At 33.9% G+C, this 11,426-nt stretch overlaps 1 protein-coding gene across 3 annotated transcripts; it reads right to left on the bottom strand.

The window, feature by feature from the left end:
* Window positions 1–1,286: 1,286 nt before the first annotated feature.
* Window positions 1,287–5,449, bottom strand: LOC105139142 (phosphoinositide phospholipase C 2-like). Of its 3 annotated transcripts, XM_011045477.1 has the most exons (10): window positions 4,909–5,448; window positions 4,519–4,715; window positions 3,737–3,872; window positions 3,533–3,651; window positions 3,421–3,496; window positions 3,119–3,327; window positions 2,660–2,777; window positions 2,305–2,445; window positions 2,124–2,210; window positions 1,287–1,779 (listed from the first exon to the last, which is right to left on the bottom strand). In XM_011045477.1, the coding sequence occupies exons 1-10, from the start codon at window positions 5,215–5,217 to the stop codon at window positions 1,486–1,488; spliced, it is 1,686 nt and encodes a 561-aa protein (XP_011043779.1). In that variant the 5' UTR covers window positions 5,218–5,448; the 3' UTR covers window positions 1,287–1,485. The 3 variants fall into 3 exon arrangements, with proteins under 3 accessions (XP_011043779.1, XP_011043777.1, XP_011043778.1); XM_011045475.1 differs by having other exon boundaries at window positions 3,421–3,651; window positions 4,909–5,449; XM_011045476.1 differs by having other exon boundaries at window positions 3,421–3,651; window positions 4,912–5,448.
* Window positions 5,450–11,426: the final 5,977 nt, after the last annotated feature.

The following is an 11,426-nucleotide window of genomic DNA, read 5'->3' as shown; positions in this document are numbered from 1 at the left end:
AGCCCATTCTATTTTGCATCATCCATATCATCAGACTTTATTCCTTTACATTCAATTGGCAAAGCTGAATCATTGCAATATAAGTGATCCTCCATCATTGTTTTCCATATAAAATAATTTGAGGAAGTGAGCTTTATCATGCCCAAATCTTCCTTTTCCATTTTAATTGCACAAGAAATTCAATCTACACAACCAGTGCTCTGATACCACTTGTTGGGAAAACTAGGAACAACCGGACACCAATTTACCCTGATCAATTCAGCGGAATACAATTTACAAGTCTCAATTCTTTCCCTCTTTATGAAGTAAAATCAGAATTAAACAATGACCAAATATAATGCAAATAATCACAAAATCAACACCAAGATTTTTAACGTAGAAAACCCGACGCGGGAAAAACCACGGGATTGTAGTCCACTTAAAAACTTCCACTATCAACAAATAATGGGTTCACAATCATTCTTCCTCAAATTCAACTAAGGTATACAACATATATATCATCAAGAACAACTTATTTTTGGATTACAACAAGATTAAATGAGAATTATTTGAGAAAAACTCACAACACTAACAGCCCCGTTTTCTGTCAAAACGGCCAGCTTCCACACCACCAATCTTCGATCCAACCATCTAGAATGAAGAGCAACGTGTCTAGAAGCTTCTGTCAAAATCTCAGCCCGATCCAACGGTGAACGAGCTAGAAATTAAAGAAAGAGCATAGGTTGCTCTGCTGCCTCTTTTCTTTCTTTCTCTCTCGATTTTCTTCTCCTCTCTTCTGTTTTTCAATTCTACTGCTACAGTACCCGAACCACATTAATTTTAATACCAAGAGACAGTCATGCTGTCTCTTGAAAATTAATGCGGTGGTCCCACCATCACATGGTGTGGTATCACACACAACAATTATTTAGTTTATGTGACCAATTCAAATGTGCATCCAATTTTCTTTGAATCTTTAGAAAATTCAGAACGCGAATATCAGAATATTATCTGTATGAACTCAGCACAAATATCTTCAATTTCCTTTAAAAATATCGCAGCTAATTTCTCAACTATGCATCAGGTAACTGGTAGCTGTGGTGTGAATTTTTCAGACTCGTTTTTGCGCAACAGAATCATGTAGTAGGAAATTCTTTTTGCTTTTGGTTTTGTTTACCCTATTAACAATATTTGTAATCCGACACGGCCACAACAGAATATGTACACCAGCTTAGGCTTATCAGCTCAAGATTTTGATCGTCAGACTGCTTATATGAATCTATGCTACAGTTTACTAACCTCCTCCAACACAAAAACATGCTGACATTCATGATTTTGCTTTCACATAAAATCAGATGTGTTCTCTTAATATCAGAGTTTGCAATGTTTTCCAGTAAAAACTTCGCAATACATAATAGGAGTAGAATGTGCAATAAAATGATAGGTAAACAATACATGTCAACAGAATTGTAAAATCTGATTGGTGTACTGGTGCATGCTGTATGATCAATTAAGTTCAAATTGCACGAGAAGTTTTGTGTTCTTGTACTTATCTCCTCTGCGATCATGTAATGGAATTGCTCGAATCCCAGTTCTCAGCTCTGATATAGGTAAACATGTTTGGCCTCCAAAGTCATGCTTTCCAGAAGTGTCGTACTCGAGGACTGTAATTCTAAGCACAGCCAGTTCAGGAACAGTAAGTTCGAACTCAAATTTCTCATTCCACACTGGTTGCCAGTCGTCTTCAATTGCTTTTGTTTTATGCATAGCTTTATCCGCAGGGACTCCCGCAATTCCAACCTGCAAATCAATTAATCAGTCCCCACAAAACATTTTAGTCCATGTTCAGATTCATGAAGGTAGACTCATTTCGGAGAGAAATATAGCAGCATCAGGGCAAGGAGCAGTGTGAATCTGGTGCAAATTAAGATTAGTAGAAAACACTTGAAAGTTGAAAAGAACTTATTTGGCGTCTCCAAGGTTAGCGCAAGTTTACCATGCTGTCAGTAAAACAGCCAGAAAACTTGCGACTTAAAATTCCTGCAAACACACGTTTTGATTATTTTTTCTTCACAATAATGCATATATTTTTACTTGCTTGTTGATCAAATCTGCAATAAACAGAGAGCCACAAGTCGTCTTACTTTTACAAAGAAGTCTGGTGGAGAATACATATCAAAATGCGTGCGCCGAAAATCCAAATCCCAACCTTCCCCCATGTAAATTTTCACCTGTAAAGAAAAAGGTAAATCCAGATTGTTCAATATCAAAGAGATGAAAAGTGGAAATTTAGAACATTTATAGCTCCCATCTATGTCCGCCTACCTTCAGAATTTTCTTAACCGGTAATCGCACACTAGGATCGAAAACCTCGTTACTCAATAAAAAATCAGGTTTTTTAACATAACCACAGCCTCCATTGGCTTTAAACATCCCTTGCATAACCCACAGGTACTTCCCATAGCCCTGTCAAGGAAACAAGAGAAGAAGTCAGGAAATCCACAATACAGTGAAAGAAAATTGCTGGAGAAAAAAAAAGAAGAGCAGAAGGCATATGTAATTGTTTTTCTGAGATATAAGTCTACAGCCATGTTGCATCAGAATATATGAACATGAACAATCTTTAGATAACTGTCAAGTACTAATTTAATAATCATTCAGACTTCTGAAGGAGACTGACCTGCATATTAAATGCAACCATTTGAGCTCCATGCGCCCACCCAACAAAAGGATTGTAATTAGAAGAAGTAATACGTGTACCTTTGGGGTACACTCTCAACAAATTACGCTGCGTGAACCTAGATGAAGAAATCATTGGACTTGATAATTAGACCTGATAGTTATGATGGGGAAGTAAATGACATCGGAGGTTGTTACAAGTACTAAAACTAATTTAGACAGGCATGTCCTGTCTCATGAATGAGAGGAAGATCCGAGGTGTTAAGACATTCTGGACTACAATGTCCCTGACTTAACAACACAGCTTCGTGTATAAAGGAAGCATAAAATCCTTGTTGATGAACCAAAATGGTTGCCAAAGCCAATGATTTTCTTCTTGGGGCCCCGTATAAGCATTTGCAGACCAAAACACGTAAAAGACTTGCTTATATAAATTTATTTTGAATATTATGTTATTTACCTGACAATGTCAGCTCCATGTCTTCTCGTAGCATTTTCAAGTTCTTGTTCACTCAGGCTTAGACGTCTTACTTTATTCTCATCTATGCTGAGCCAGTTTTTTAATGCACCTTTCGGCTTACCTGCGTTAATGGAAATTAAATGCCTGTATTCAGGAACTGTCGTCTCCTCATCTTCTTCTTGAAGACTTTCTCCCTCGTCTACCTCATCCTGCTCAGTGAAATACATGAATACGTAATTAAAAAAAAGGTTAATTCTTGAAGCATTCAAAATGAGACCAGAATGAGTAAATTCCGGATTCACCTTATCACGAGTTTCGTTATCACTTTTGGAAGCTGTCTCACCATTCCATTGTTCTTTCTTTGATGATATTTTTGACCTTTTGGTAAACCTACTGCTTCGAGTTTCAAGATACTCTTTTGGTGGTTTAGTTGAAATCATAACCTTTTTCTTCAATGACTCTGGTGATGGAAATTCCCGTAATTGATCTGTCTCGGGGCGGTACAGCATGTCTCCAAATGTTTTAGTGACCATCTACAGATAAACAGATTTTGGTCACACAAGAGCACACTCAAAACCATGTTCATCATAAAAATCCAGGACTTAAGTTTACTCTCACCTCTGCAACCTGATCCTGAAGATTTGCAGGTAGGTGGTCTTCAAAGGTTATCACAACTGGATATTCAGATGCCTGAAAAGCGTTGTCCTTGATGGCATTCAGGCATTGGAGGAGGTCCACTGGATTAGTGAGTGTCCTACAAACCAAAAAAAAAAAAAAGAATCGGTTGTTTGAGGAATTATTTATGTTTTCAGGCTATGAAACTCTTGGAGCTGAAATAGACTATAGAACTATAGGATCTTAACCAAGATTCAACGAAAGTTAGGGGACCAAAATCTGTGTCTACTTTGTTGCTTTGTAAAAACCAACACCAGCATCTCTATATTTATTGGGAAAAAAAAATACTCGGTGGAGTAGGATATCTGTGAAGAGAAAATGAAGCAAGAATGATCCAATACCCAAGGTTTTAGGTTGTAAAAGCAACAATAAAGAATATGATTCAATCTGGAGCTGTTTCTGATATAAAGCCCATAATTTTTTATTTTAAAATGGATGAAATGTTACTGATTTCATCATGAGAAACCAAAGCCCAGCACAAAAATGTAAACCCCCAGCTAGTGGATAAAATACAGAGAGAAGGAAAGCAGTTTACGATTCACATGCACAATTTATGATTCCAAAAATGAATAGTGTTTAATTCACATGCACAACACAGGCTAGACTACAAGAAATATCTAATATTTCTCCATTTACAATTTCAATGAACATCATAAATTAGGCGAGCATAAGCAACACTATAACACAACGTCAGAATTTGAAAAAAGTGGAAATAAACCCCATACCCTCCATGGCGAACCTCCACCTCGTCTTTCTTGGAACCTGGCCACAAATCTAGTTCAATTACCCTTACACCTCTCCTCAAAGCCTTTATAATAGGTTGAACACTGCTTTTGCTGCTTAGTTGATTTCCAGTCAAGTAGGAGTTATGGCCAGTGTACAGGAAATAATGAGCCAGTGGTTGAGTCATGTCATGATGCACCTGGATTCAAATACATTTCTAAAGCTATTACAGTCAAGAGTTCTCATTTGATTATCAGGATTAAATGATTTTGAGATATCACAGATGGTCATGTGGAAGATGTTCAGTATGATTCTGAAGCTGAAAAAGAAAATAGGCTGGTGAAGAAATAGAAGATTTAGTTGACTGTCAGAAAAAAAGAGAACAAGATTACCGCCCTAGATGGAGATAGTGGTCCGTTAAGGTCTCCAAGAAGATATCGGAAGAAGGCTTCAAGATGGAGGCCCCTTCTTGAGAAGATGTTGAGATGCTTCAGACTATTGAAGATAGCCTGAGCATCATCCCTGGTGGCACTGTACTCTCCTTGAAACTCAACCAAGAAACCACGTAGATTATCGAGAGACATGGTTCCATTCTGCGAGTATTGGTTAAAAAGGATCTTCACGTCTTCAGGAGGCTCAAGCACACTGAGTTTGAATATTCTCCTGAAACAGAAGCAGACTTTGAAAGACTGCCTAGACATTTGTTACAGAGAAAGAGATGAAATCCTTGAGTTGTTGTTGTTTATGAGTGAATGTAAATTTTCTGATTAAAAATTTAATTTGGAGAAAGAGGAGAATGTCTTCACATGGCAGCACATTCTCAAGAATAGCGTCTCAGCAAAGTGAGAATCCGTCTCAGGGTAGTGTTTGTATTTTTGTTTTCGATAAAAACTTGCGGTGTGAAGCACATTGACGTAGCTTTTCTAAGACTAGTGAGAATGTTCTTGAAATGAAGGAAAGAGATTGCTTGTCATCGGTTTGAACTGTAAAGCAAGAATAATTGATAAAAGAAAAGAATCGTGGGGCAGAGAATTGGATACCAACCTCCCGTTCTGCTTTCGTGGAAGTCTACATATTTGGGATGAGAATTTTGTCCATTTACACGCATAAACTGGTTCGCACTCAAGTTGTGAATGTCACTCTTCAGCAATTATCCTGCCTCGTTTATATATCCCCTCCCCCTACTTTTAGCATTATAATACAAGGGAGATATTTACCCGGTTATGCTCTCGATTATATCTTTAATGATTCAGTTAATTTAGTCAAATCTAATTTAATTTCAACATGGTCAACATGATATATTTTTTAAAAAACAAAATAATATCTTTTTAATAAAAATAATCCATCAAAATTAACTTGACTTGGTAACCTATAAGATGACCCAATGATCCATGCCCTTTTCCCGTTTAATTTCTTAACCGAATATGAGAGTCATGCATGTTTTTTTTTTTTTCTTTCTTTGTCATGTCTTTGTATTTTACTTTGGCTATTAGCTTTTCAGTCTTTTCAATATACTTTCAATAATTATCAAAAAAATAAATAAAGATAAACAATGTCATAATGTTCGTCACTCAAAACATTATTTGGAGTCTAAAAGGTTACATTTCATAAGAAGCCTTGTATTAATATATTTCTTTCCTCTATGATTATACAATGGAACGTCTCGAATCCCAGTTCTCAAATCTTATGTTGTAATATTTTGAAATAAAAAGAAAGGTTTTAGTAGGAAAAGGCAACAATTCTTTTGGAGGAGTAGATATTAGGTATAAATAAATAAGAACATATTCAGGTAATTGTACAGAAAGTTAATAAATAGAAATAGAAATAGAAATAGATAAAGAAAAAAGATAAGAAAAGAAAAGAAAAGAAGGGATAAAAAATCTAGAGAGAAAACCGAGAAAAAGAAAGAAGCAGAGAAAGGAGAGGGAAAGATAAAGGAAGAGAAGGAAATTAGAAGAAATGAGCCTTTAAGGTGAGCATTACACTTTGGTTAAGTATAATTGTTGTATTTAGCTTTGATTTCAAAATTATTAAGGTTTTTAGGGTTCTAAAGTTTAATTAATGAATTGATTAAATAGTGATAAGCAATTAAATTGTTATGGTTTTTTGAGGTTTAGATTATAAAATTTAAGATTTATTATTTTAGAAGGGACTAGTAGATTGAGAATATGGAATCTTAATCAACCGGTCAACTAGTTTATCAATTTTGACAACTGATTGGTCTATATGGTTTTGGTCAACCAGTTGATAAGTTTTGGTCAACCAATTAATCTAAAAGTGAAGGGTGAACAGTTCTTTTAGGTTCGGTCAATTTGGCAAGTGTTTAGGATCGATTGGATAGATCCATTTTGCTTTCATAATTACGTTTTAATCTCAAATATTAGAGTTGTATTCTCTCTCTTTTTTATGCTTTCAGTTGTTGTTTAGTATGTCATTATTATATGCATACTCCTAATACTCACTTGTTGGGTATTAGTAGGATTTCTTCAATATCTACTTTTGTGTTTCTTGAACTTTTGAGTCGAGTGAGTGGATAATAATTCATATGCAAGAAAAGTAATATAGATATTTGAATTGTTAAATATGAAATGAATCATGCTTCATGGTAAATTATATGTTGTTTATTATCTCTTGCTTATGATAAAGCATGATCACTTATTGAAATTGATTTCTTGATATGAGATACTATGTACATTTGAATTGATAGCTTCTTATTCGATTAATCGTATAAGATGAGCATTTAAGAAATGATTTTATTTTTTTTATTTATTATGATGTTGAGGTATATTAGTCAGAAAACTCATACTAATAAGGTAGTGTTAGTCTTTGTGTACATCATAGTTCTAAAACTTAGCTGGTTGGGGGAGTCATCATTATGTGGTGACTGATCATCCTATAGTTTGGAACAACATGCTTGCTGTATTTTGATTTTCTAATAAACTTTATTTTATGATATTTTTTGTCATGGTTTGCTTGTGAAACTCCCTTGTAGAACCTCTTATGAGCAAAACACTTATGCATAGCATACACAGTAGCAAACTTATGTATATCTTTTGTTAATGAGACTAATAAAGGCTGGGAGTGTTTTTCTATAATAACTTATGTGTTTGGTTTTATGCATCGTCACTTGTGTATTCCGTTTGTCTATGTAATGAGAGAGTGTGGGAAAACACTTAATTGCTAGATAAATGCAATCGATTAGTGAAAGGCTAAGTCTAGTGAAACACTAAACTGCCGTGCAAATGTGGTGTAGAACTATGATTAAGTTAGAAAAAAAGATTAGTTTGTAAGTTTGGATGCGTGTAAGAAAAAAGCCTCGAGAGGAACATTGTTTATAAACCAGTCATGATGAATGAGAAGATATTCAGGTAATTGTATAAAGAGTTAATAAATAGAAATAGAAATAGATAAAGAAAAAAATAAGAAAAGAAAAGAAGGGATAAAAAATCTAGAGAGAACCGAGAAAGAGAAAGAAGCAGAAGAAAGGAGAGGGAAAGATAAAGGAAGAGAAGGAAATTAGAAGAGATGAGCCTTTACGGTGAGCATTACACTTTGGTTAATTGGTTAAGTATAATTGTTGTATTTAGCTTTGATTTCAAAATTATTAAGGTTTTGAGGGTTCTAAAATTTATATTTTGAGAGTAATTGATGAATTGATTAAATTGTGATAAGTCAATTAAATTGTTATGATTTTTTGAGGTTTAAGTTAGAAAAATTTTAGAGAGAACTAGTGGATTGAGAATCTGGAATCTCAATTAACCAGTCAACTAGTTTGTCAATTTTGGTGACTGGTTGGCCTATATAATTTTAGTCCACTAGTTGATAAGTTTTGGTCGACCAATTGACCTAAAAGTGAAGGATGAACGGTTCTTTTAGGTTTGGTCAATTTAGCAAGTGTTTAGGATCGATTGGATAGATCCATTTTGCTTTCATAATTATGTTTTGATCTTAAATATTAGAGTTGTATTCTCTCTTTTTTTTTTATGCTTTGAGTTGTTTTTTAGTATGTCATTATTGTATTCAGATACTCATAATACTCACTTGTTGGGCATTAATAGGATTTCTTCAATATTTATTTTTGTATTTTTTTTCAACTTTTAAGTCGAGTGAATGGATAATAATTCATATACAAGAGTATATATATTTGAATTGTTAAATATAAAATGGATCATGCTTCTTGGTAAATTATATATTGTTCATTATCTCTTGCTTATAATAAAACATAATCACTTATTGAAATTGATTTGTTGATATGAGATACCATGTACATTTGAATTGATTGCTTCTTATTTGATTAATTGTATGAGTTGAGCATTTAAGAAATGATTCTGTTTTGTTTTATTACAACCCTGAGGTATGTTAGTCAGAAAACTCATGTTAACAAGGTAGTGTTAGTCTTTTTATACATCGTAGTTCTAAACCTTAGCTAGTTGGGAGAGTTATTATCATGTGGTGACTAATCATCCTACAGTTTGAAATGACATGCTCGTTGTATTTTGTTTTTCTAACAAGTTTTACCTTATGATATTTCTTGTCATAGCTTGCTTATGAAACTCTCCTATAGAACCTCTTATGAGCAAAACACTTGTGTATAACATACGCACTAACAAACTTGTGCATATCCTTTGTTGACAAGACTAATAAAGGTTGGGAGTGTTTTTCTATAATAACTTGTGTGTTTGGTTCTATGCATCGTTACTTGTGTATTCTGTTTGTCTATGTAATGAGAGATTGTGAGAAACTTCTTGGTGAAAAAAATATTTACTTGCTAGGCAAATACAAGTAAATCAATAAGTGAAAGGCTAAGTCTAGCAAGACTAAACTGTCATGCAAATGTGGTGCAGAATTATAATTGAGTTAGAAGAAAAGGTTTGTTTGTATGTTTGGATCTGCAAAAAAAAAAACATAGAGAGGAACATTATTTATATACCGGTCATTGAATTCAGGAATTGGGTAGTGGCAGATGTAGGTAAACATGTTTGGCCTCCAAAACCTTTAAAGGAAGAGAAGGAAATTAGAAGAGATGAGCCTTTACGGTGAGCATTACACTTTGGTTAATTGGTTAAGTATAATTGTTGTATTTAGCTTTGATTTCAAAATTATTAAGGTTTTGAGGGTTCTAAAATTTATATTTTGAGAGTAATTGATGAATTGATTAAATTGTGATAAGTCAATTAAATTGTTATGATTTTTTGAGGTTTAAGTTAGAAAAATTTTAGAGAGAACTAGTGGATTGAGAATCTGGAATCTCAATTAACCAGTCAACTAGTTTGTCAATTTTGGTGACTGGTTGGCCTATATAATTTTAGTCCACTAGTTGATAAGTTTTGGTCGACCAATTGACCTAAAAGTGAAGGATGAACGGTTCTTTTAGGTTTGGTCAATTTAGCAAGTGTTTAGGATCGATTGGATAGATCCATTTTGCTTTCATAATTATGTTTTGATCTTAAATATTAGAGTTGTATTCTCTCTTTTTTTTTTATGCTTTGAGTTGTTTTTTAGTATGTCATTATTGTATTCAGATACTCATAATACTCACTTGTTGGGCATTAATAGGATTTCTTCAATATTTATTTTTGTATTTTTTTTCAACTTTTAAGTCGAGTGAATGGATAATAATTCATATACAAGAGTATATATATTTGAATTGTTAAATATAAAATGGATCATGCTTCTTGGTAAATTATATATTGTTCATTATCTCTTGCTTATAATAAAACATAATCACTTATTGAAATTGATTTGTTGATATGAGATACCATGTACATTTGAATTGATTGCTTCTTATTTGATTAATTGTATGAGTTGAGCACATTTGAATTGATTGCTTCTTATTTGATTAATTGTATGAGTTGAGCATTTAAGAAATGATTCTGTTTTGTTTTATTACAACCCTGAGGTATGTTAGTCAGAAAACTCATGTTAACAAGGTAGTGTTAGTCTTTTTATACATCGTAGTTCTAAACCTTAGCTAGTTGGGAGAGTTATTATCATGTGGTGACTAATCATCCTACAGTTTGAAATGACATGCTCGTTGTATTTTGTTTTTCTAACAAGTTTTACCTTATGATATTTCTTGTCATAGCTTGCTTATGAAACTCTCCTATAGAACCTCTTATGAGCAAAACACTTGTGTATAACATACGCACTAACAAACTTGTGCATATCCTTTGTTGACAAGACTAATAAAGGTTGGGAGTGTTTTTCTATAATAACTTGTGTGTTTGGTTCTATGCATCGTTACTTGTGTATTCTGTTTGTCTATGTAATGAGAGATTGTGAGAAACTTCTTGGTGAAAAAAATATTTACTTGCTAGGCAAATACAAGTAAATCAATAAGTGAAAGGCTAAGTCTAGCAAGACTAAACTGTCATGCAAATGTGGTGCAGAATTATAATTGAGTTAGAAGAAAAGGTTTGTTTGTATGTTTGGATCTGCAAAAAAAAAAACATAGAGAGGAACATTATTTATATACCGGTCATTGAATTCAGGAATTGGGTAGCGACAGATACAGGTAAACATGTTTGGCCTCCAAAACCTTCATTCCCATATCTGTCTTGCTCAAGGACTTCAATCCTGAGCACAGCCATTCGAGGAACATTCAGTTTGAACTTCAATTTCTAATTCCATTCCGGTAGATAGCCACCTGTTTTTAGTTGCGTGCGTTGTATCCTTAGCTCCAGCTGGGAGCCTGGGAACCCAGCAATTCCACTCTGCTAATCCATTTGTTGGTTATCATTAGTGACATTTTTCCCACGGTCATGTTCCAAATGAGGGAAATCTAGATGATAATTCTGCCAAATGAGTAATGCAGAGAGATGCATGTGTTCAGATGAGCATAAAAAATCTGGAAAAACTTCTCGCGTGTCAAAATTTACAACAAGTACAGACCTCCGAAGGAGAAAAGCAG

The sequence above is a fragment of the Populus euphratica genome, unplaced genomic scaffold (assembly GCF_000495115.2).
Source record: "Populus euphratica unplaced genomic scaffold, PopEup_1.0 scaffold139.1, whole genome shotgun sequence".
In the NCBI taxonomy this organism is placed as follows: domain Eukaryota; kingdom Viridiplantae; phylum Streptophyta; class Magnoliopsida; order Malpighiales; family Salicaceae; genus Populus; species Populus euphratica.
The sequence above is the reverse complement of the archived record's forward strand: the minus strand, read 5'-3'. Positions and strand labels throughout refer to the sequence as shown.